The sequence below is a fragment of the Camelus bactrianus genome, chromosome 27, assembly GCF_048773025.1.
Source record: "Camelus bactrianus isolate YW-2024 breed Bactrian camel chromosome 27, ASM4877302v1, whole genome shotgun sequence".
NCBI lineage: Eukaryota > Metazoa > Chordata > Mammalia > Artiodactyla > Camelidae > Camelus > Camelus bactrianus.
The window spans coordinates 9,769,595-9,792,995 of record NC_133565.1 but is presented as its reverse complement, the minus strand read 5'-3'; the positions used below and the strand labels follow the sequence as shown (position 1 = coordinate 9,792,995).

Sequence of the window (23,401 nt, the reverse complement as noted above, 5' to 3'; positions counted from 1 at the left end):
TGTAGCAATAAGTGTCTGGATTATAATAGAAAAAGGCAGATAGAAAAGTGGGTATAGAGGGAACATATCTCAACATAATAAAAGCTATATATGACAAACCTACAGCCAGCATAGTACTCAATGGTGAAAAACTCAAAAGCTTCCCACTAAAATCTGGGACAAGACAAGGATGCCCACTATCACCACTCCTATTCAACATAGTCCTGGAAGTCCTAGCCACAGCAGTCAGGCAAGAGAAAGAAATAAAAGGGATCCAAATTGGAAAAGAAGAGGTAAAATTGTCATTATATATTGATGACATGTTACTATGTATAGAAAACCCTAAAAGGTCCACACAAAAGCTACTAGAGCTGATTGAAGAATTCAGCAAGGTAGCAGGTTACAAAATTAACGTTCAAAAATCAGTTGCATTTCTTTACACTAACGATAAATCAACAGAAGAAAATAAAGAAACAATCCCCTTTAAAATAGCACCCAAAGTAATAAAATATCTGGGAATAAATCTAACCAAGGAGGTGAAAGAATTATACACAGAAAACTATAAACCATTGATGAAGGAAATTAAAGAAGACTCTAAAAAATGGAAAGATATTCCATGCTCTTGGATTGGAAGAATCAATATTGTTACAATGGTCACACTGCCCATGGCAATCTACAGATTTAATGCAATCCTTATCCAATTACCCAGGACATATTTCACAGAACTAGAAAAAATCATAATAAAATTCATATGGAACAATCAAAGACCTAGAATTGCCAAAGCATTACTGAAGAGAAAGAAAGAGGCTGGAGGAATAACTCTCCCAGACTTCAGACAATACTATAGAGCTACAGTCATCAAGACAGCATGGTATTGGTACCAAAACAGACATATAGACCAATGGAACAGAATAGAGAGCCCAGAAATGAACCCACAAACTTTTGGTCAACTCATCTTTGACAAAGGAGGCAAGAATATACATTGGAATAAAGACAGTCTCTTCAGCAAATGGTGTTGGGAAAACTGGACAGCAGCATGTAAAACAATGAAGCTAGAACACTCCCTTACACCATAAACAAAAATCAACTCAAAATGGATTAAAGACTTAAACATAAGACAAGATACAATAAACCTCCTAGAGGAAAACATAGGCAAAACATTATCTGACATACATTTCAAAAATTTTCTCCTAGAAGAAATAAAAGCAAGAATAAACAAATGGGACATAATGAAACTTACAAGCTTCTGCACAGCAAAGGAAACCAGAAATAAAACAAGAAGAAAACCTATGGAATGGAAGAAAATTTTTGCTAGTGAAACTGACAAAGGCTTGATCTCCAGAATATATAAGCAGCTCATATGACTCAATAAGAAAAAAATAAACAACCCAATCCAAAAATGGGCAGAAGATCTAAAGAAGCAATTCTCCAAGGAAGACATACAAATGATCAAAAAGCACATGAAAAAATGCTCAATATCACTAATTATCAGAGAAATGCAAATCACAACTACAATGAGGTATCACCTCACAGCAGTCAGAATGGCCGTCATTCAAAAATCCACAAATGACAAATGCTGGAGAGGCTGTGGAGAAAGGGGAACCCTCCTACACTGCTGGTGGGAATGCAGTTTGGTGCAGCCACTATGGAAAACAGTGTGGAGATTCCTCAAAAGACTAGGAATAGACTTACCATATGACCCAGGAATCCCACTCCTGGGCTTGTATCCAGAAGGAACCCTACTTCAGGATGACACCTGCACCCCAATGTTCATAGCAGCACTATTTACAATAGCCAAAACATGGAAACAGCCTAAATGTCCATCAACAGGTGACTGGATAAAGAAGATGTGGTATATTTATATAATGGAATACTACTCAGCCATAAAAACTGACAACATAATGCCATTTGCAGCAACATGGATGCTCCTGGAGAATGTCATTCTAAGTGAAGTAAGCCAGAAAGAGAAAGAAAAATACCATATGAGATTGCTCATATGTGGAATCTAAAAAAACAAAAACAAAAACAAACAAAAACAAAGCATAAATAAAGGACAGAAATAGACTCACAGACAGAGAATACAGACTTGTGGTTACCAGGGGGGTGGAGGGTGGGAAGGGATAGACTGGGATTTCAAAATTGTAGACTAGACTACACTGTATAGCACAGGGAAATATACACAAAATGTTATGATAACTCACAGAGAAAAAAATGTGACAATGAGTGTGTATATGTCCATGAATAACTGAAAAATTGTGCTGAACACTGGAATTTGACACAACAATGTAAAATGATTATAAATCAATAAAAAATGTTAAAAAAAAAAAAGAAATGAGAAAGAAATTCCAGTGCATAGGTCTTTAAAAAAAAAAAAAGAAAAAAAATGAAAAAGGCAGATAGAGATGCTATTATAAAAAAAGTTTTGCATAATTAGTTTAAGTATAACACATTCACTTTTGAAAATGTCCATACTTAGTAAAAGTGCATCGCGCTGCTGGCATATTTTTCCCCCTCCCCTCCGGGGTTGAAGTTCTGTTTTGCGTCTCATCTCAGACACATAATTAGTTTTAGCAGGTATATTATAGTGGTCTCACAGCCTACATCCCCAAAATCTTCTTTAAACATCATTTTAGCAAAGTAAACCCAGGAAATTCTGTTCACCTTACTTAAATGCTTGTAACTTAAGTATTTTACAATTCTTTCAGGCTCAGCACGGATGGGATTTTTCAAATGAAAACCAGATGAACGTAAACAGCAATCTCGCCATCAAAACCTCAAGGTAGAAAGACGCAGGCCCCGCGCTGCGCCATAATTGGATCCATGTTTGCAGCGAAAGTATGTTTCCACTAACAGCGCAGTTACCTTTCATTAGAGACTCAAATCAGCATTTTATTTTTCCTTTTATAATTTGACATGGTAAGAGGAGAAGTGGGCTTTCAAATCTCTAATCCGCGTCAACCTGAGATGAAAGTTTTTAGCACTCTGCCTCTGAGGGGGTGTTTGGATTTGTAGTTCATTTTACAAATCCTGTTTAAGATACAATTAAATAATAACATAAATATGTGACATCATCTCCCCTGGCTACAAACTTTCACTGACCCTGGTGACTTCCTCCCCTTGGGGTTTTAAATTTGACTTCTCTTCCCCTCCTTTACTGAAACATATAGTCCTGTCACCTTCAGTTGTCATTTGCTAAATAGCAATTTAAAGTGCATCCTCTAAAATTGCAATAATTCTCACTGGAGAAAAAGAGTCCTTGATTAGAAAGGAGGCATCTTAACACTGTCGCTAGTTTACTTTGGATTTATTTTTATGTTTTAACTGTATAGACACCTAGATCATCTCCAAAGCAGCCTCCAAAATTGGTAGATTTTAAAATCATTTGAGAAGCTTTAAAGCTTTGGATTCCTTCCCCAGACAATCCTATTTAGCTTGTCCAGGATTGCGACCTAAGCTTTTGCAGTTTTAAAAAATTTCTTTGTTATTCTAATGTGCAGCCTAGGTTGAGAATCACTGTCCTAGAACCTGAATTCTCCCTTCTTGGAGGGAGTTGTTCTTGCGTTGCAAATTTGTGGGTCCTTCTTCCATCTCCAGGTAAGTGCAGGGATTACTCAAGACTGGACTCAGTGTGAATTCTCTAATGGACACACGCCCAGATCGCCAGAGAAGTCCTCGTCAGTAATACGTGATCTTAGCCTCATATGCTAGTTCTAAGAAAGGAGGACACACCTGCTCTAAAACAGCAGTGCATTTATCTGATCTCTCTTCAGTATTTGGCAGTGACTTTCTCAAAATCGGAGGCCAGTTTGCCTTGATTATGTTAGTGCTATGTATGGTGGTACAGCTTGACCCGGCGTCCGACATGGCACATATTTTAAAGCAGTAACGTGGTGGGATGACCCAGTGGATACTTACACGGTGGACACTCACTCTGGGGCACTTACATTTCTCCTCTTTCAGGTGTTCCTCCTTCTCTCTGTTCATAGAGAAATAACTCAAAGACACAGGTCTGGATCAGCCAACCAGGCACAATTACAATGGCTGGTGCAGATTTTGTTTCACTTTATTTCTGAAAATTTAAGCAGAAAGAAAACATGGTTCTCAAATCTAGAAATGTTTTATACCTGCTTGGGTTTTCCTGAATGATTATTATTCCACTCAGTGGTCTTTTACTCTTACAATAGAAAAAGAAATTATTATTCATGATAGAGAGTCATGTTTTATCATTAATACGATGGCTAAATTTTTTTTTACTAAAATAATAGGAAAGACTTTGAACTAATATAGATGCTATGAATTTTTAAGAATACCACACAGAGAAATCACTTGTAGTGAATATTTTATATTTTTCCAGGATCCCAATAAAATAACATGTAACTAAATATTGTATATTGTAATTTCACCAAGCCATCCTTCAAAATGTGTTCCCTCTCTTTTTTCCCCAGGTTACTTCTTTATATCAAAATTAAAAAAAAAAAAAACCCACAAAAATTTAGTTTGGAGCCTTTTAACTGGACTTCGACTGGAAAACTTTTGTTCTTCAAAACAAACTGTTAAGAAAAAGACAAGCCAAAGAGCAGGAGTAAAAATATGCTTACTTATCATTTATCATTTAACATTCATCAGCAAAAGGTCTGTATCAAGAATATATTAAAAACTCTGTAACTCAATAAAAAGATGATCTTTTATTTATATTTTTACTAGATCATTGGTAAAAGATGTGAATAAACACTTGACCAAAAAAGATACAGGTGACAAAAAAGCACCAGAAAAGATGCTCAAAATCATTACACATTAGAGGAATGCAACCTAAAGCCACAATTACACGGTAACTACATACCCATCAGGATGTCTAAAATTAAAGACTGACAACATGAAGCATTGACAAGAATGTGGAACACCTGGAACTATCATACACCGCTGGCAGCAATGCAAAATGGCTAGAAAATAGTAGCAGCCTCTTATAAAATGAAATGTACAGTTATGACAAAACCCAGTAATTCCACTCTTAAGTATCCAAGAGAAAAAAAAACACACTCACAAAAAGACTTATATGTGAATGTTCATAAAAGTCAAAATAGTGGAAAAACCCAAATGACCAGTAATTGCTAAACAGATAAATTGTGGTGTATCTATGCAATGGACTACTCAGCATGGAAAACAAATGCTCTGCAATATAATGAAAACCATACTCAGCAATAAAGTGAAACTACTGGAACATATACCATGGGGCAACCTCAAAGCATTATGCTAAGTGAAGGAAGCCAGATACAAATGGCCATCTACAGAAGGATTCCATTTGTAGGACATTCTAGAAGAGGAAAAACTATGATAAAAGCAATGAAGATCATTGTTTTAAGGGGGTGGGAGTAGGGGAAGGGATAGGCTACATATGGGCATAAGACAGATTTTAACAGCACCACCCACAAGCAGGCTGGCACCAGCCCCAGGACAACCTGATCCCAAAGCCAGCTGCCCCAGGACCCAGCCCCACCCACCAGTGATCTGCAGCCTCTGCAGAAGGCAGAGCCTGGCAGCCAGCCATGTCAGAGGCCAGCCCCATCTCCCAGCACAACCACAGCAGTCAGCCCTGCCAACACAGAAGGGTTCACACAGCCCACATAGTGGGCAGCCCTAGAGCACAGAGCTCTGGTGACCAGAGGGGAGTGTGCTGCTGGACCCCATAGGACATCTCCTACCTAAGGCCACTAATCCAAGATCAGGAAGTGTAACCAACCTACCTAATACACAGAATTAAAAACAGAGAATTGAGAAAAATGAGGCAACAAAGAATATATTTTAAAGAAACAAATTAAAATTCCAGAAGAATTAACTGAAGTGGAGATAAGCAAACTACCTGACAGAGTTCAAGATAAAGATCATAAAGATGTTCAGTGAATATGGGAGAAGAACAGATGTAAAGAATTTTACTGTCACCGTTTGCAGATGACATGATACCATGTATAGAAAGTCCTAAAGACACTACCAAAAACTGTTATAACTTATCAATGAATTCAGTAAAGTTGCAGGGTACAAAATTAATATACAGAAATCTGTTCTACCTTTCTAACAACAAACTATCAGAAAGAGAAATTAAGAGAACAATCCCATTTACAGATGCATCAAAAATAATAAAATAATTAGGAACAAATCTAACTAAGGAAGTAAAAGACCCGTACTCAGAAAACTGTAGGGCAATGATGAAAGAAACTGAAGACAACACCAACAAATGGAAAGATATACCATGCTTGTGGATTAAGAATATTGTTAAAATGACCACAATACCCAAAGCAATATACAGATCCAGTGAATTCCTATCAAAAGACCCATGGCATTTGAACTAGAATAAATCTAAAATGTTTATGGAAACACCAAAGAACCCAAATATGGGAAATGATCTTGAGAAAGAAAAATGGAGCTAGAGGTATGATACTCCCTGATTTCAAACTACACTACAAAGCTACGGTCATCAAAACAACATGGTACTTGAACCAACACACACACACAGATTAATGGAGCAGAACACAAAGCCCAGAAGTGAACCTACATTTATAGGAGCAATTAATATACAAGAGAGGCAAGAACGTAAAACAGGGAAATAAATGATGTTAGGAAAACTGGATGGTTATTGCAAAAGAATGAAACTGGCCTACCTACTCCCACAATATACAAAAATAAACTCAAAGTGGATTAAAGACTTAAATATAAGACCTGAAACACAAAACCAGAAGAAAGCATAAGCAGTATACTCCCTGTCATTGGTCTTAGCAATAATGTTTGTAAATGACTCCTCAGGCAAAGGAAACAAAAGTAAACATAAACAAATGGGACTATATCAAACTAAAAGCTTCTACATAGTGAAGGAAACTGTCAACAAACAAAAAGGCAACCTATTTGAATGGGAAAATATATTTGCAAATGATAGAGCTAATAAGAGGTTAATCTCTAAAATATACAAAGAACTCATACAACTCAATATCAAAAACACAGACACCCCAATTAAAAAATGGGCAGAGGCCTGAATAGACATTTTTCCAGAGAAGACATACAGATGGCCAAAAGTCACATGAAATCATTAATCACAAGGGAAATGTAAATCAAAACCACAATGAAATATTACCTCACACCTGTCAGAATGGCTATTATCAAAAAGAAAACAAGTAACAAGTGTTGGTGAGAATGTGGAGAAAAAGGAACTCTTATGCACTGTTGGTAGGAATGTAAAGTCATGCAGCCACCATGGCAAACAGTATGGATGCTCCTCAAGAAATTAAAAATAGAATTATCATACGATCCACCAATTTCACTCCTTGGTAGCCTTCCAAAGAAAACAAAAACACTAATTCAAAATCATATATGCACCCCTATGTTCACTGCAGCATTATTTACAATAGCCAAGATATGAAAGCACCCTAAGTGTCCACTGATAGACGAACGAATAAAGAAGATACGATATATATTTTCAGTGGAATATTAGTCATTAAAAAAAATGAAATCTTGCTACTTACGAGAACATGGATAGACCTAAAGGGCATTATGCTAAATGAAATAAGTTAGACAGAGAAAGACAAAGATCATATGATTTCATTTATACATGGAATCTATAAAACAAAACAAATCAACAAACATAACCAAACAAAAACAGTCACAGATAGAGAATAAACAGGTGGTTGCCAGAGGGGGCAAGGGTAGGACGATGAGTGAAATAGGTGAGGGAGATTAAGAGGTACAAACTTCCAGGTGCAAAATAAATGAGTCACGGGGATGAACTGTACAGGAGAACACAGTCGATTATATTTAGTAACTCTGTATGCTGACAGATGGTAACTAGACTTCTCACAGTGACCATTTCGTAATGTATAGGAAGACTGAATGACTATGCCGCACACATGGAACTAACACAGTGTTACAAGTCAATTATACTTCAATTAAAAAAGAAAAAAGAAAGCTTTTTAAGTAAAGAACATGTTCTATAGCACAACTACCCTCATGGTTTAAACATCTGTCAAAACTAATCAACTACATATGTACTTAAAATTGGTGCATTTTTGCAAGAAATTCTTATCCCTATAACAGATTTTTTTTAATTTCCAAAAAAATAATCTTATGCTAAACTAAAACACAGATCTGTAGATATCTAGATTTCACTTTACTTATAAAGTCTCTAAGGGACTAACACTCACATACACAAATATAATTTAATCTGAGATTCTGAAACAATACTGAGTTAGGTAAGTTCATTAGACAGAGGCCTCCACGTACCTAACCATGTCATGAAATCTACATCCATTTGAAAATACGACGTTCAATAATAAAGCATGTTGACAATTTTAGTGAGAAGTTTTTAGTCAAAACACAATTTACTAGAACTGAAAAGCGGAAGCAAAAGTACCTTTACTTTAAAAAAAGAAAAAAAAAAACCCACACTAGTGTAATTCAGTGAAATACTCAATTTAGAGTTCTACATACAGGAATCAATTACCAAGAACTGTTTATAATCTATTTCAGGAATTTCAAAAGAGAAGATCCTCAGTCTCAGTAATTTCTCAAAAAATTTCATTTCAAAAATTTTATGGTAACAACAACACATATGTACGTTGCTACTTAGCCTTAGAATACTAATAGAAAAAAATAAACAGATGACAGGATCAAACAGTTACATCTGATGCAGTACCCTAGTTTAAAAAGACCTTTTCATAATTTGGTCAAAGATAATATATTAAAAATTTAACTCCTAAACATTTCACAATGAGTTCTATCAAAATGTTATTTCTCAGGATACTAAGAGACTTACAGGCAAGCCATGAACCCAGAAGCAGTGCATCCACAAGGAGGAGTATACATGTGACACCGACTCCCAACCTGGAGTCAGTCCTAGGGCACGGCACGGTGATCTGAAAGCATGTATGTGGAGGAAACATCATCTCCAGCCATAACTACGATATATGTTTTTTTCTGGATCTAGATATTACTGTAGTCAAATAGAAAATTCATCTAAATAGATTACTCTACCCAGAGCGGCATTTTGATATTACATATCTTCTCAGTCAACACAGGACCACTACAGTGTGTAAGTACCTGAAATTGTAAGAACATAAAAAGGAGACTTCATACTGCAAAAGATTTAAAATCACTGGTACAGTAAAGAAAACTCTGCCCTAAGAGTCAGAAGTAGTTCCAATGGAGCCACCACCTTTAACCAAGTACTTAACCTCACAGAAATTCTGTAAAATGAAAGCATCTGAATAGCTGTATAAGGTCTTTTTATTCTGAAATTTTTCCCCCTAAATGTTGCAACAATAATTCAGAAATGCAATTAATGTTACAATTTTAGTTACCCAAACTGAAAAATACACTAAATATACTTGGTAATTTTTTCAAAATTATTTACTTTGTATCTATTAGCTTAATATAATTTCTTACTGTAATTATTATTACCAAAAGTTTGAAGGTGGGAAAAAGAAACCATCACTCCTAAGCTGTGACTTTATTTGTAGACAGAGCTCACAGGTGCAGTCATAATGGGAGTAACACTTCACATGTAGCTCTCTTCTCATACTATGTATTTTTCACACTGTAATGTAGTTTTCACTTTATCACTTTAAGTAGTATCTTAACATTCTACTGAGTGCACTTACATATCTGTATATTCATGTATATTTGTATGCATCTGTACAATGAAATACTAAAAGGATGAATTGAAATAATAAAAATTGCTACTTTTATTTGGGAAAGAATGGTGTAGAGGGAGTGGGTAAGAGGGGGACTTCTCTTTGTATACTTTTCACACATATTGTATACATTTCATACATTTTGACATACTACCTATTTTTTAAACTAAAATATAATTTTAAAAATGTAAAGATAAGTAAAATATGATTGTTGACTCAATAAAAGATTTAAATGAGAAGTCAGAAATCACTCAGTCCAACCTGCAGTGCATAGAGGGATCATTTTATTAACAGTGCTTAATTATCTGTTCTTGTAGCATATTAGAAAAAGGACATGGAAAACCAACCAAGATCAGGAGCCAGAGACCCTATCAGTGAATTTCAGAGAAACTGCTCACATCCCAATAGCCCCTGAAAAAAAAATCAGTGAATCACAGCACAGTGTAATGACTGATTAGATTCAGCAAATACCTGCTGAGTCCCTATTACAGACTGTGTTGTTAGAACATGTAAGATGATTTTCAAAAAAGAAAATAGAAGTTCCTGTCCTCAAGAAATTTGAGGCAAGACCACTTCACAAGCTTTAAGTGTTTGGAAATAGACAAGGTGCCACTAGAATACAGACATACAGAGAAGAGAAACATTTGTGGGGGCAGAAAGGGAAGAGGGAAAATGAGTAACTTTAGGGGGTTGAGGAGCTAACATAACCAATAAATGAGTACATTTACATTTTTGAGGATTTTGTTTTTGAATATGACTGCTTCAGAACAGAAATTAAAGCTCTAATTATGTGAAAGACCATACTTCAACAATAACTAATAAATGAGGTCTGATTAAAATTAAGATTTTATACTAATATAGGATATGTTTAAATATTCTTAAGTATGTAAAGAGATTTTGTTTATGCAGAATTATAGTACACTTAATGTGTACATATTAATAAAGACAGACCTACTAAACTGTCTGTTTCAAATATATGTAAGAAAAGAAAACCTTTCAGAGAGATTCAAAAGAATGGTTCTATTATACACTGAGTTACTAAAACAAATGATTTTCTCCAATTTTTCTGTAATTCAAACTTTTTTTTTTTGGACAAAATACAGTAACAAACCTTATGAGTTAAAGTATAGGAGATTATCCTGATCATGAAAAGTACACAGAGCAAAGAAAACAGACTTGCTTGGCCCTTGGGAAAAAGTATTCAAGGCCAGCAGTATTTAATCTGGTCAAGCACCTGGTATGTTACTTAGTATGTCTCCAAAATGGCAACCTATAAAAGATACCTGTAAACTGTACTAAAGCATTGAAACTTTTTCCAAAGAGCATTAATATTCTGGAGACCCAAAACAAATGGGCAGCAAAGGAATAGGTAAAACAAAAAGAATTCTATCAGTAATTATAGTGGTATAATTATAAAACCTACTACCAACACAGACGGTAATGAGTTATGACCATCAGCACTTACTTCTGAAGTCTCATTCTGCCTTCACTACACCATCACTCCTCAAAGATTCATAGAACTGGGCCTCCCTTAAAAGCCCCCAGACTGTTCTGTGTCTCACCAATGAGCCTCTCAGTGGTCCTCAGAGCCATCAGTATGGTGTTAGACTCAGTCACCTGGAGAGACAGCCATCCACCTGGTCCTAAGGTCACAGATATAAGAATCCTAATTCTCTCAGTGTAAGTTTTCCATATTGTTTAAGGAAAAAAATTTAAATATATGAAGCCCTTATAAAAAACTATTAACATCTATAATAATGAGCACTGCATTGGCGTACACTGTCACATGACACCTCCAACAACCCTACCGGGAGGGCAGCATTACTCGCATTTGCCAGATGTAAGGGCAGAAGCCTGTACTCAGAACATCATCTCCCAGGCTGCTGACAAGAATAATCCTGCTCTCTTTGATTACCAAACTCAAGCTTGAACTAATCCTTTTAGACACAGTACATTATATCAAAAGCTAAAATATAACTCATTTATACCAAATGTTCCTAAATACCATAGAATTCTGCCATATTTTAAGGTGGAAGATACAGGGTTTGAAGTTTGAAAAACTGAGGACCCTGAACAATGAAACTGACCAAAATCAGCCACAACTAAGACAGCTCTAAAAACATTCGGTCTAGAAACACTTCCCCTATGTCCCCTGCACTGCTCTTCGTAGACTCTAAATGCTCAAAACATACTTGTGGAATGAGTAAATCACTGTATGCTGTTCCCTCAGGTGTCTGATTATCTCAAGTGGATTATCTCACTTATATTTTTACTGAAAAAAAAAAAGTTATGCCTCAGTTCCTTCTACTTTCATTTACTTATTCATAAATTACAATGATACTGCATATTATCAGCATTTTAATCTTTATTAGCTACATTTTTTACTAACTGAAATAGAGTCAAACTCATGACTCAGAAATACTGACAAATATGGAAAATGCAAGATAACTTAATCTCTGGCTTTTGGTAACACAGCACAAACAGAAAAAAAAAAACCAGCTTTTGCTGCTGTAGGTACCAATTTAAAAATACAACTTGTGGACACATACCTGAGTGAGTACTACCACAAACACCAACCTCCAAAGCGAACATCTGTGCTTAACATTTTGTCCTGGGGCAGCTACTGCTACTCAAATACAGCATTTTTTAAACAACTCATAAATACAGAACACACTGTTGTGACTAGAAGACACAAAGCTTCCTTCCAAGCTGATCTTTCATAAATATTATTCATGTACTACAAATGAATATTTTAATGGCTTGAATTATTTTCTCAACTTCCAAAACAACTTTTCCACATATTGTAAAAGTTTCTAATACTGACATGCACTTTTTTTTCTGGTAAAGCAGTAAAAAAACAGACAAAGAAGAATTGCTGGTAACAAAATTCAAACCACAGAACACTTCATAATGGAAAACAGGCTATCACTAAGGAAAAATTAGACTACAGTTTTAAAAACAAAATATTTACATACCAGCACAGAATATCCCTGGGACTTCACTTCTGTTATGGTCCGCACTTTGTTATCAGATTTTAAAGCATCCACAGCTTTTGAGAGCTAAACAGAAATCAGTAGGGTAAGGAGGGAAAAGGGGAAAAATCATTTTCAGATTGATATCAACACTATATCTTAATATTAGAAGCAAACAGTTTAATCTTTACACTCACCATTTTTATAAGATTTTTACTCAATGAACTTTTGGCATAAACTCTGTTTATTCCAAGCCCCACAAATCCTAGTTAAGAAAAATAAAAGGACAATCATTTGAGTCAATGAGGTATTCAGGATAGACTCCCACACACACACAAGCTGGTTATCTTGGGACTTAAGAATCTACCACCTCCTTGAGGTTCATGTCAAGAGCTTTGTCCTAATTTTCATGTTCTCCTTCCTTTTGAGGCATATTTTTGAAGAATGTGGTATATGTAACATATTTGTAAAATCAATCTAGTGCTTAATATTTACTGCTTTTCTTCAGCCTTTTAGAGAAGAACTATAAAGCAGCATGTCTCCTTCAATTATCCCTCCTTAAACACAACCAAGGTAATCCTCCACAGTTTACTAAATTGTACATCACTAAATCAGATTAACTAGTGGGAAGGCCATGCTGACTGGTGAAAACTCTAACTTACAGAATACTATTTAAAATACAGTTTCATCACCTTCAAGTGTATTCAGAAGTACATAATAGCTAACAATTCCTTATCACAGGGAAGCACTGTGGGATCAGCCTTTTTGCTAGTGTACTAGGTGTTAATAGCTCAATTACTTTTTTGTCATACTACACACATGGTTTCAGTATTTCCATCCCATGTTTCTCTCCTGACTCTGTCCCATGTACTTAACCTGTAGCCACTTCCATTTAGAAGTCCAACAAGCAATTCAACCTGAATCTATAAAAGTTCATTTTTTCTCCCAAAAAGCCCAGCTCTCCCTCCTAACTTTCCTGATTTTTTCAGAGAGCATCACCCAAACCCAGCCTTCCATTCCGACTGCAATTTTCTACAAATAATTCCATGCACAGAATTCACCTCCTACTTAAAACCCTTTAATTATTTCTAATTTCCAAAATACCTGATTTCAAAGACCTTAATTTGATATTCAAAGTCCTATAAAACCTGTTCCCAACCTTCTTGTTCCCTGAGTAAGCACAAGTTTTCCTTACACATCAGAAATGCCTTCCATCTAGTTCAAGGGGGCAGGCGGGGGTGGTGTTGATTCTTATTTGTAATCGGGTTAAAGACAACAAAATGTGCACATGTGCACACACCTTCTCAAGGCAGTTTGCAAACCCATTTTTCAAAGAAAGTACAAAGATGAACTCTGGCTCACAGCAGAATAAATTTGCAAGAATTCCAAACGATCTCAGTATGGAGAAAATCATGAAGGAGAACTGGTACCCAGGGCAGCCTCCACATTAAACAGCTGATGGCCTTGGGTAGGACCCAACACTAATGACAACAGCTACCACTAACTGAGTACTTCATTATGTTCCCAGCGCCTCATGTAACCCCCAAAACAACCTAAGAAGTAGGTACTATTTTTATTCTTGTGGAACAGATAAAATAATTGGGACTTGGGGAGGTTAAGTAAACACCGTCAGCTAGTAAGTGGCAAACTCCACACTTGAAGGAAGAATGACTACGCTACACAGTTCAAGCTTCAGTTTCCTCACGAAGAAAGCCAAATGGATATAACCAGACACGTTCATTCATTCAGAGGTACTGAGGACCCATTTTGGTGCTCAGCCCTCAAGGAACTACAGTCTAGGAAAGAAAGACAAACAATAAACTAATCATAAAATGTACATTTCAAAATGCTTTACATGCTCTAAATGGCGCTACAGTAATTTGCAACTGGAACTGTATGGTCTGGAGGGGGGAAGGGGAGCTTAGTCAGGAAAAGCTTATCCATGTCAGCACTATTTCAGTTGAGATTAGAAAGATGAGTAGGAGCTGGGGGTACCAGGATAAGAGAGACTGCTCGAGTCCAGGCAGGGGCAACTTAGAAGAAATCATAAAATAGTCACGGCCGCATGAAAGGTCCTATCATCCAGGAGGAAGAGAGTATCCAATGAGAGGAGAGGTCACCCCAGGCCAGATAATGTCATTACATTACATTGCCTTGTTCAAAAATAAGCAGCAACCACTGAGGGAGTTTTAAGTAGTATAAACACACATACACAACCGGGGGCCAGGGACAGGGTGCAGGAGGGATGGTCTGCACACGTGGAGACCATACCAAAGTGTCTAGGGACAGACACTTCAAGGCACAAGCTGCAACCCAGTCAAGCAATACAGGTTTGGCTGAGGTTAACAAGTAGAAATAGAAGAAGCAAAAGGATTCAAGAGGTAACATTTACAATGAGCTAGTGATTGATTAGACTAAGAATTGAATGTACTGGAAGGAGGTGTCAGGAATGTCTAGTAGGTTTTTGGCTTCAGCAGTTGGATGAAAAGGAAGTGACATTCAATGAGACAGAGAATCAAAAACAACAACACACCAAGGTGAGTGTGCAGGGGGGTAAAGCTTTAGTTTGGTTCTGAACTACAGTGAAATCTGAAGTGCCTATGAGACATCCAAGTTGGCGTCAACTCTAAGGGTACAGGTGAAGAATGCGGGCTCCGGGGTCTGACTGCTGGGGCTGAAATCCCAGTCTGCCAATTACCATGTGACTTTGGGCAGTTATTTAACCTTTTTGGCCCTCAGTTTCTAACCCTGTAAAGTGAAGATTCCAACAGTTCTAAACTCCTCAGGACTGCTGTGAGGATCATATGGTAAGATGCTTGCATCATAAGCATTTAAGTATTACTGTCCCTTCTGCAAACACTTTGATGCAGTAAGTGTTACCATGGTGCATGCTAGATATGACACTGTTGGCATTATTACTAAAGTGTAACGTGCCATCAGAATGCTTCGACCATAGGTTAATTCCAGTGGTTCTGGTCCCATGTTTGAGGCCTGATGTCTTAGGTACTTCCACCGCAAGGAGTTGGAAATCAGCTCTGTAACTCAAAATGAATCATCCAGTGCCTAATAACTGGACCACCAAATGTGTCAGTAAGTGGAATAAAACCTTCTCTTTACTCAGCAGGGCCTATTGTTTCTTGTTCTGTAACTGGCCCACATTATTTCACAGTTAACAGCTAGAATGAGGTGCTAGAATGATCCAGGTGACAGAGGAATAGAGCTGGAGACATCAGGATAAACTCATAGCTTAATATAGATACAGATGGTTACATATAGAACCTCTAAGGTAAGTTTATATACACGGGTTAGTATACACACATATATTTCCTTGCCTTCTCAGCTGAGTGACTTAAAATCAATGACACCCCAGCAGCAATGAGCACACCATTCTTCTGTAAAAGTGCTCCTTGTTGAAATGGATGGTTCTAGGACCTGGGCAATATAGGAAATAGACAAGATAAGCCTGAAGGCTGTTGTAGTGCCAGAAGGTGAGAAAGTGCTCAAAATAACCCCACAATGATGTTAAAGAGACACAGAAACCAAATGAAAGAGCTGCCAATAGCCAAATCTGGAACAGGAAAGAGAGAATGAAAGGAAGGAAGAAAGGAGAGAAGGGACAGAGGGAGGGAGGAGTAGAGGAGTATAATTCAAACCGTAAGATAAATATCCATGAATCCACACTGACATAAATAAATGATTAAATAAATAAATGGGAGAGAAGAGACAAATCTCCCAAGCAAAGGAATTCCAAATAACTTATGTAGACACTCTGTCCTCAAGGAGGGAGAGCATGACTCTCCACTACGCAAATGTTGGCTGCATGTAGTGACTTTTTTTCCAAAGAGTGCAGTATGGAAAGGGAAATAGACTAACTTTATGGTGAAAAAACCCGACAACCACCACCCCAGCCAGGTGGTCAAGGTTAACATTAATAGTGATAAGCTATGTTGATAGTACGTATCCTTGGTATGATGTGATGAGAGTAGCATTCCCCCTCCATCGTCTTCCTCCCAAAACCCCATAACCACATTCTAATCATGATAAAAGTATCAGACAAATCCCAGTTGAGGGACATTCTACAAAATATCTGACCAGTACTTCTTGAAACTGTCAAGGTCATCAAAAATAAGTCTGAGAAACTGTCACAGTCAACAGGAGGCTAAGGAGACCTGACGACTAAAGGTAATGTGGGATCCTGCAAAGAAAATAATGGACTTTGGGTAAAAATTAAGGGAATCCAGATAAAGTATAGACTTTCATTAGTAATGGGTCAATATAAGTTCATTGACTGTAACAAATGTACCATACTAATGTAGCATGTTAATAATAGGGGAAACTGGGGGTGGGGTATATGGAACTCCCTGCCCTATGTCCTCAATTTTTATGTAAGTCTAAAGCTATTAAAATTATTAAAATAAAATGAAATAGATGTCACAGTCCACCCGGAACCTAATTCAAAGCCAATGAGTCTGTACTGCCCTGGACTGAGCTGGGAGCCTGCCCTGGTCAACTGGTGGTTGGTACTTCTGGAAGACTTCCATGCTTCTCACCCAGCCTTCTCCTCTGAGTCAACTATTTACCTTCCCCTGCCCCTCATATCCTTTGAAGTTACCTCCCACCCATCCTGTTAGTTAGTTCTGCAACAGCTCTGGGGCCCCAGCCTGGGGAAAAGCTCATCCCTTCAAGGCAAATGCCTCTAATCTGCAGACTCCAGGAGATCCAGGAGCACCAAAGGGTCGGGGTGGGGTGGGGGTGGGGGGAGTGTCCACATGTGTGCAGCCCTAGGTCCCTATTCACCTCCTGCACAAGCGCAGTCCCACGGGGGCCCTGTGCGTGTGCACGCAGTCTTTGCTCACAAGGTCCTAGAACTGCATCCCAGCAACAGGCCAAACAGTGTGCGCTTGGCCCTTGGCAGAGTTGGCAGCTAAAGGCGGCGCTCAGAGTCCAGCTCTCCATCCGAGGACAGACCTTAACCCAAGTGCTCTGTGGGCAGTTACCTGGGCAGACCCTGCCCCTCAGCCCCACCCAGGGCACTGGGGACTGGTACCTGCCACGAGGGCTCCACCTCCTCCAGCCTGCTCCCCATGATCACCAACTTCCCCGGGCCTGCCCACAACACCCAGCTGTCCATGAGCTGCTGGCCACTCGTAGACCAGCCTACAAGTATCCAGTGACTTTACATCCGTGCTTTGTCACAGCGTTTCAGAGAAGATGTTCCACGATCCTGTGGACCCAGAGCTCCTTTCTGGGCATCCTTAGCTCCATCTGCAGGCGAGGCCATCAGAGGAAGGCGGTTCTGTGTGCTCAGACCTCCACAATGTCCTGCATCTCAGTGTCTTCAGTGTGCACAGCCACTGTCTGTACAGTGCAGGAACAGCCACTCACCCCTAAGCTGCCCACAACACCCAGGCTTGCCCTGGACTCGTGCACGGAGAGGATGTGGAGGGCCCTTGGTGAGAGCGGGAAAGGGATGGCCAAGCAGGAGAAAGACCCGGCAGTCACAGTGAAGGAGGATCAGAGGAGCCTGGATAGCACTGGGGGTGAACAACCTGAAATGAGGCACCTGTGGGTCCAGAGAGGCCCCACTTCTTTCATTCTGAGGCCTGGGTCTCTACAGAGAAACCTCCACACCAAGAGTTCAGAAGACAGATCCATCGAGAAACCCCAGACCTCTTGTATGAACTCCTGCCCCCAAAGAAATGCCATCAGGAGCTCATACAGCTCCACCTGAGGTTTCCCACCAGTACAGAGGAAGAGGGGTCCCGCACACACCTGGCTGCTTCTGAAGTCCTCAAAGAAAGGGAGGGAGGAAAGCCCTCGGCCTCTCTGCACCTCCAGTGGTTTCACCACAGAAGAATAGCCCTGACAGGGATGCAGATGCATCAAAAGGGCAGAAAGGAACCTGAAGGAACACATCTGATGGTCCCAGGCCTCGAAGACACAGGTTTCCTCTGCTGCCACACAGGCAAGGGGAGCCTGTGAGGATGCCCCCACCCCCTGAACTGGGTTTCTGAGTCACCGTGGAAGACTTAGACTTTGAGAAGGAAGCAGCATTCTGGCACATCAACAGCACGCTACGGGGTGAGGCCCAGGCAGGCCGGGCTCCCCTGCCCACTCCGGACACTGAGGTTACCCCCAAAGACACCATCCCAACCTTCCAGCCTCTCCTCCTGGGGGCTCCCCTTACCATCAGTGGGAGCAACTTCCCATCTATGCAGGCTCTGCAGACATCCCTGAGTGACAGTATGGCCTTAGTCATCCCTGCTTCAGACACTGGGGCCACCCTCATGGACACCAGCCCACCTTCTCAGCCTCTTTGCTTGGGGGCTCCCCCTACCACCAGTGGGAGCAACTTCCCACCTCTGCAGGCCCTGCAGATGTCCTCCAGTGATGGCATGGCCTTAGTCATCCTCACCAATAGCCTTTCTGCACTCAGGTTCTGTGGGCGCAACTTAACGGTGAAACTTCCTGTTAACCTTGGAACCTCTGCGCAGCCCATCTTTGCAGTACCTGATGGGCAGCAGCATGGAGCCACCACCAGTGACAGCTCTCCCAAGTACGGAAAACAGGCAGCTCCAGCCCCAACCTGGGACCCATTCTCTGCTCTGGGTCTACTAGCCTTGGGCCACCCTACACAAGCATCTTCTGGTGGTTCATCATCCACAAATTCCACCCTGGGCACTCATGCCAGCACTCAGCCAATCATTGCTGACACCTTGACTGTGGTCCCCCCAGCTCTGCAGCTGCCACCTACATGCCCAGTGCTGTGACCAGGGCTGGACACAACACTGGGCAGCACTGCTCAACATCTGACAGCTCAAGCCCAGCACCCTTAAGGTGCAGGGTTTCAGCAGCATCTAAAGGCTGCAGGAGCTGTGCTGCCTCTTTGCAGCTCTCAGCATTACGGGAGGAACAAAGCAGAACTCGAGCACCACACACTGCCCTGGGGGAAGCATGGGCCTGAAGAGCTGGAACCCTCACCAGAGAACCTGCATGCTGACCATGGGACCCAGCACTAAGCAGCAGCCTGGATTTAGGGCACTACTGCCCCTATCTTAAGTCCCATCCCCAGGTGCATCCCCAGGCAGAGCCCCTCTACTTCCAGCCGAGGGCCCGGAATCTCTCCCAGCAAGGCTGGCATGTCTGTCCTGGCCTCTGCTAGCAGCCCTGCCTCTGCACTGGGCACAGCAAAGAGAAGCCATGCTGTTAGGGCCCCCCATCACCTGTCAAGGGCTAGGTTGGACACAAAACTGTTGGGCCATCCACCAAGTCATCTTCCTCCAGGTTGGGATCCACTCCCTTGGAGTCTAAGAGGTGAACAATGGCCTGAACTGATAACTTTGTAGATAGTCAGTGTCCATCTTCCTCCCAGGGTGGACCTTGTGAAGGCCCCATTTGGATGTGAAACACAAGTCTGTTCCTAACCTCTAATCCAGGAGCTCTCTGCCTGTGATCTTATCCCCAAAGGTGGTGGATTTGAGGCTGTTGTCTGATCCCAGTGGTCAGAGTCCTCAGGACAGTAGACAAAGGCCCTTGTCCTGTCCCCTCCGGTCCTAGAGCAAGGGGCACACCCCTGCTGCCTACAGCTGACTCCTCCCCTTCCCCATTTTCCTCCCAGAACGCTTGTGTTGTCTTCATAACTTATAATAAAGTTTTGTTATTGTTTGCATAAAAAAAATTACCAGAACTTTTCTAAATTTGGTAAAAACTAAGCCCTAATTCTTTAAGACATTTACTATACATAGTAAGTTAGCTTCTATCCTATGCATCTAAGAGCAAAGTACTGTCATTGAGACATTTAAAAATACTCATTTATTTCACTTTCTTTTAGCTTTCTTCTCTCACAAACCCTACTTAAGAAAGGCTAATAACCACCTAAAAAAATAAGCATCTTCAAACATGAAGATAGACTGCATTTGTATTTACTTGCATAACACACCCGAAAAGACTTGACTGCAACAGATCACAATGGTCTCCTAGGGGAAAGAGGCGTGGGAATGGCAGGGGAAAAGAGATGGGAGGACTCACCACGGCATATTCCACTTCACACAGTTTCACCTGGAACCACGCAAAGATACTACTTGTTCAAATATTATATTAAAATAATTTAAAAGGTAAAAAAATAAATATTTAACAACAATATATTGAGAAACAAAAAGGAGTGATTTCTGTTCTTGGACACGTGGGCTGCGTGACCATTTTTTGATGGACTGGGGCTTTCCCGCAGAAAGGATCAGTAGTGAGGCTGGTCCTGCTGGATACTGGTTGGAGCACAAGGACTGCTTCCTTATGAATGCTGTGCATACAGAATGGAACAGCCCAGATCTGCTGAGACAATCCTAATTTCAAACACTTGGTTTGATGTGGCCACAAATACCCATGTGTTTATCAGACTCTAAGCTCTAAATTTTTTCGAAGTCTACTTTCTGTTGAAGTCAGTCAAGAGCCAGGAAGGAAACAGAGTGGGTTCAGGGACACAAAACTAGGTGGGTGGACAAAGAAATGAAATAAAGAGAACATGAAGTAAAATCTTCATGCTAAGAGTCTAAAAAACAACTTAAAAATTGCCTAAAGACTTAAACAAAAGACAAGTCACTATAAACATATAAAAGAAAACACAGGCAAAACAGTATCTGACATACATCTCAGCAATGTTCTCCTAGGGCAGTCTACCTAAGCAAAGGAAATAAAAGCAAAAACAAACAAGTTGGACTTAAACTTACGAGCTTTTTGCACAGCAAAGAAAACCATAAGCAAAACAGAGAGAGAACCTAAGGAATGGAAGAAAATATTTGCAAAAGATGAGACTGACAAGGGCTCAATTTCTAGAATATATAAACAGCTCATATGACTTAATAAGAAAAAGACAAGCAACCCAATCCAAAAATGGGCAGAAGAACTGAACAAGCTACTCTCCAATAAAGAATAAAGACATACAAATGGTTAATAGGAACATGAAAAAATACTCAACATCGCTAATTATCAGAGAAATGCAAAGCAAAAGTACAATGAGGTATCATCTCACACCAATCAGAACGGTAATCATTCAAAAGTCAACAAACGACAAATGCTAGAGAGGCTGTGGAGAAAAGAGATCCCTCCTACACTGCTGGTGGGAATGCAGTTTGGTGCAGCCATTACCAATACCACTACGGAGATTGCTCAAAAGACTAAAAACAGACTTACGATATGATCCAGCAATCCCACTTCTGGGCATATATATGCAGATGGAACTCTAATTTGAAAAGATACCAGCACCTCAATGTTCATAGCAGCACTATATATAATATCCAGGACACGGAAACAACCTAAATGTCCATCGACAGATGACTGGATAAAGAAATTGTGGTATATGTATACAATGTGATATTACTCAGCCATAAAAAGAACAAAATAATGTCATTTGCAGCAACAAAGATGGCCCTGGAGAATGTCATTCTAAGTGAAGTAACCAGAAAGAGAAAGAAAAATGCCATATATCATCACTCATATGTGGAAGCTTAAAAAAAAAAAAATGATGCGAATGAATTTATTTACAAAACAGAAACAGAGTCACAGACAAAGAAAACAAACTTATGGTTATGAGCGGAAGGGAGTAGGAAGGGATAAATTGGGAGTTTGAGATCTGCAATACCGACTGGTACATATAATACAGACAAACAAGTTTATACTGTATAGCATAGGGAATTATATTCGCTGTCTTGTAGCTTACAGTGAACAATATGAATATGAACATATGTATATCCATGTATGACTGAAGTTGTACACCAGAAATTGACACAACATTGTAAACTGACTATACTTTAAAAAAAAAAATTTAAAAACAATTAACTAAACTGCCTAAAGAGCCACACATGAGTTGTGTTGCCTCTCTGTAATGTGGAGGGAACTTCTGGAATAAGACGTTTTTCTGTTAATAAATGGGACCCCAGAACAGGAAGCCCATATGGCTCTCCCCTGCCTGGAAGGCCTGGCATTGTGGGGGGGCCACTAGGGACTGTGGGCAATGCAGGACCATAGGAAGGCGAGGATGGGGGCCTGGAGGGAAGGGAAGGACACACAGCTGGGAATAAGGCTGAGGAGGACAGCAAGAGTGCTGTGTAGTGTCTGTACTTTGATTGGAGTCCTGGAGACATTGCCCCTCCTGCCCCCTAGTGCCATCATCCCACTACCCATCCCTCCTTTCCCCTTACTCATGTATGTGGGGTGAGTCACTGTCCACCTCCCTCCCACCAGCTGGTGCATAAACGACTCCTGGACCTGAAGGAGGAGTTGGGTGTGCAGGCACCCACCAGTCACAGTGCAACCATTTGGACTCAAGTCCTCATGAGTCTGATGTCAGCCAAGATGACCTGAAGCATGACCGAGGCCCCCAGCTAGGGGTCAGAGATGAAGACGGCCAACCAGAGATTGATTGTGAGGAACTTATGAGGCGTTATCAAACAGACAGTGGCCTGTTCAGGCCCAAATGCTATATTCTTTTTCCAAGACATCAGGGTTTCCCTCCATCCCGGGCTGGACAGCCCCTCTCTCTTCCCCAGGGTCAAAGGTGCACTGCACCGAGCCTGGGACCCAGGGATGCCTCAGATCTGAGAGAGACCTCTCCTGCTAGGAAGGCCCCAGGACCAGGGTATGCGTTCAGTGAGGACAAGGAGGAGCCCCCCAGCCTAGACTTTATCTTGGCCTCTCAGTACTGCCTGATGCCCAGAGGCGGGGAAGTCCCAGAACTCTGCCCCAGGGCCTTTGAGACTTGTCTGCCCTGGAGGTTGGGGGGCTTCC

At 40.2% G+C, this 23,401-nt stretch overlaps 1 protein-coding gene across 9 annotated transcripts in view; it reads right to left on the bottom strand.

The window, feature by feature from the left end:
* The window catches only part of LOC105080443 (uncharacterized), a 35,316-nt gene that overhangs the window by 5,697 nt on the left and 6,218 nt on the right, over positions 1-23,401 (bottom strand). For 2 of the 9 annotated variants that reach the window (XR_012502822.1, XR_012502825.1), the window contains exons 2-4: positions 12,820-12,887; positions 12,626-12,709; positions 3,895-4,048 (exon numbers count right to left, since the gene is read on the bottom strand). Coding sequence is in view for 4 of the 9 variants with exons in the window: in XM_074354357.1 (XP_074210458.1) it covers positions 8,774-8,873; positions 12,626-12,709; positions 12,820-12,887 (252 nt within the window). In the remaining 5 variants the exon portion in view is untranslated. Of the gene's footprint in view, positions 1-3,894; positions 4,049-8,773; positions 8,874-11,248; positions 11,294-12,625; positions 12,710-12,819; positions 12,888-23,401 lie in introns of those variants that run through there. The other 7 variants (XR_012502821.1, XR_012502824.1, XR_012502823.1 and 4 more) reach the window with 6 other exon arrangements.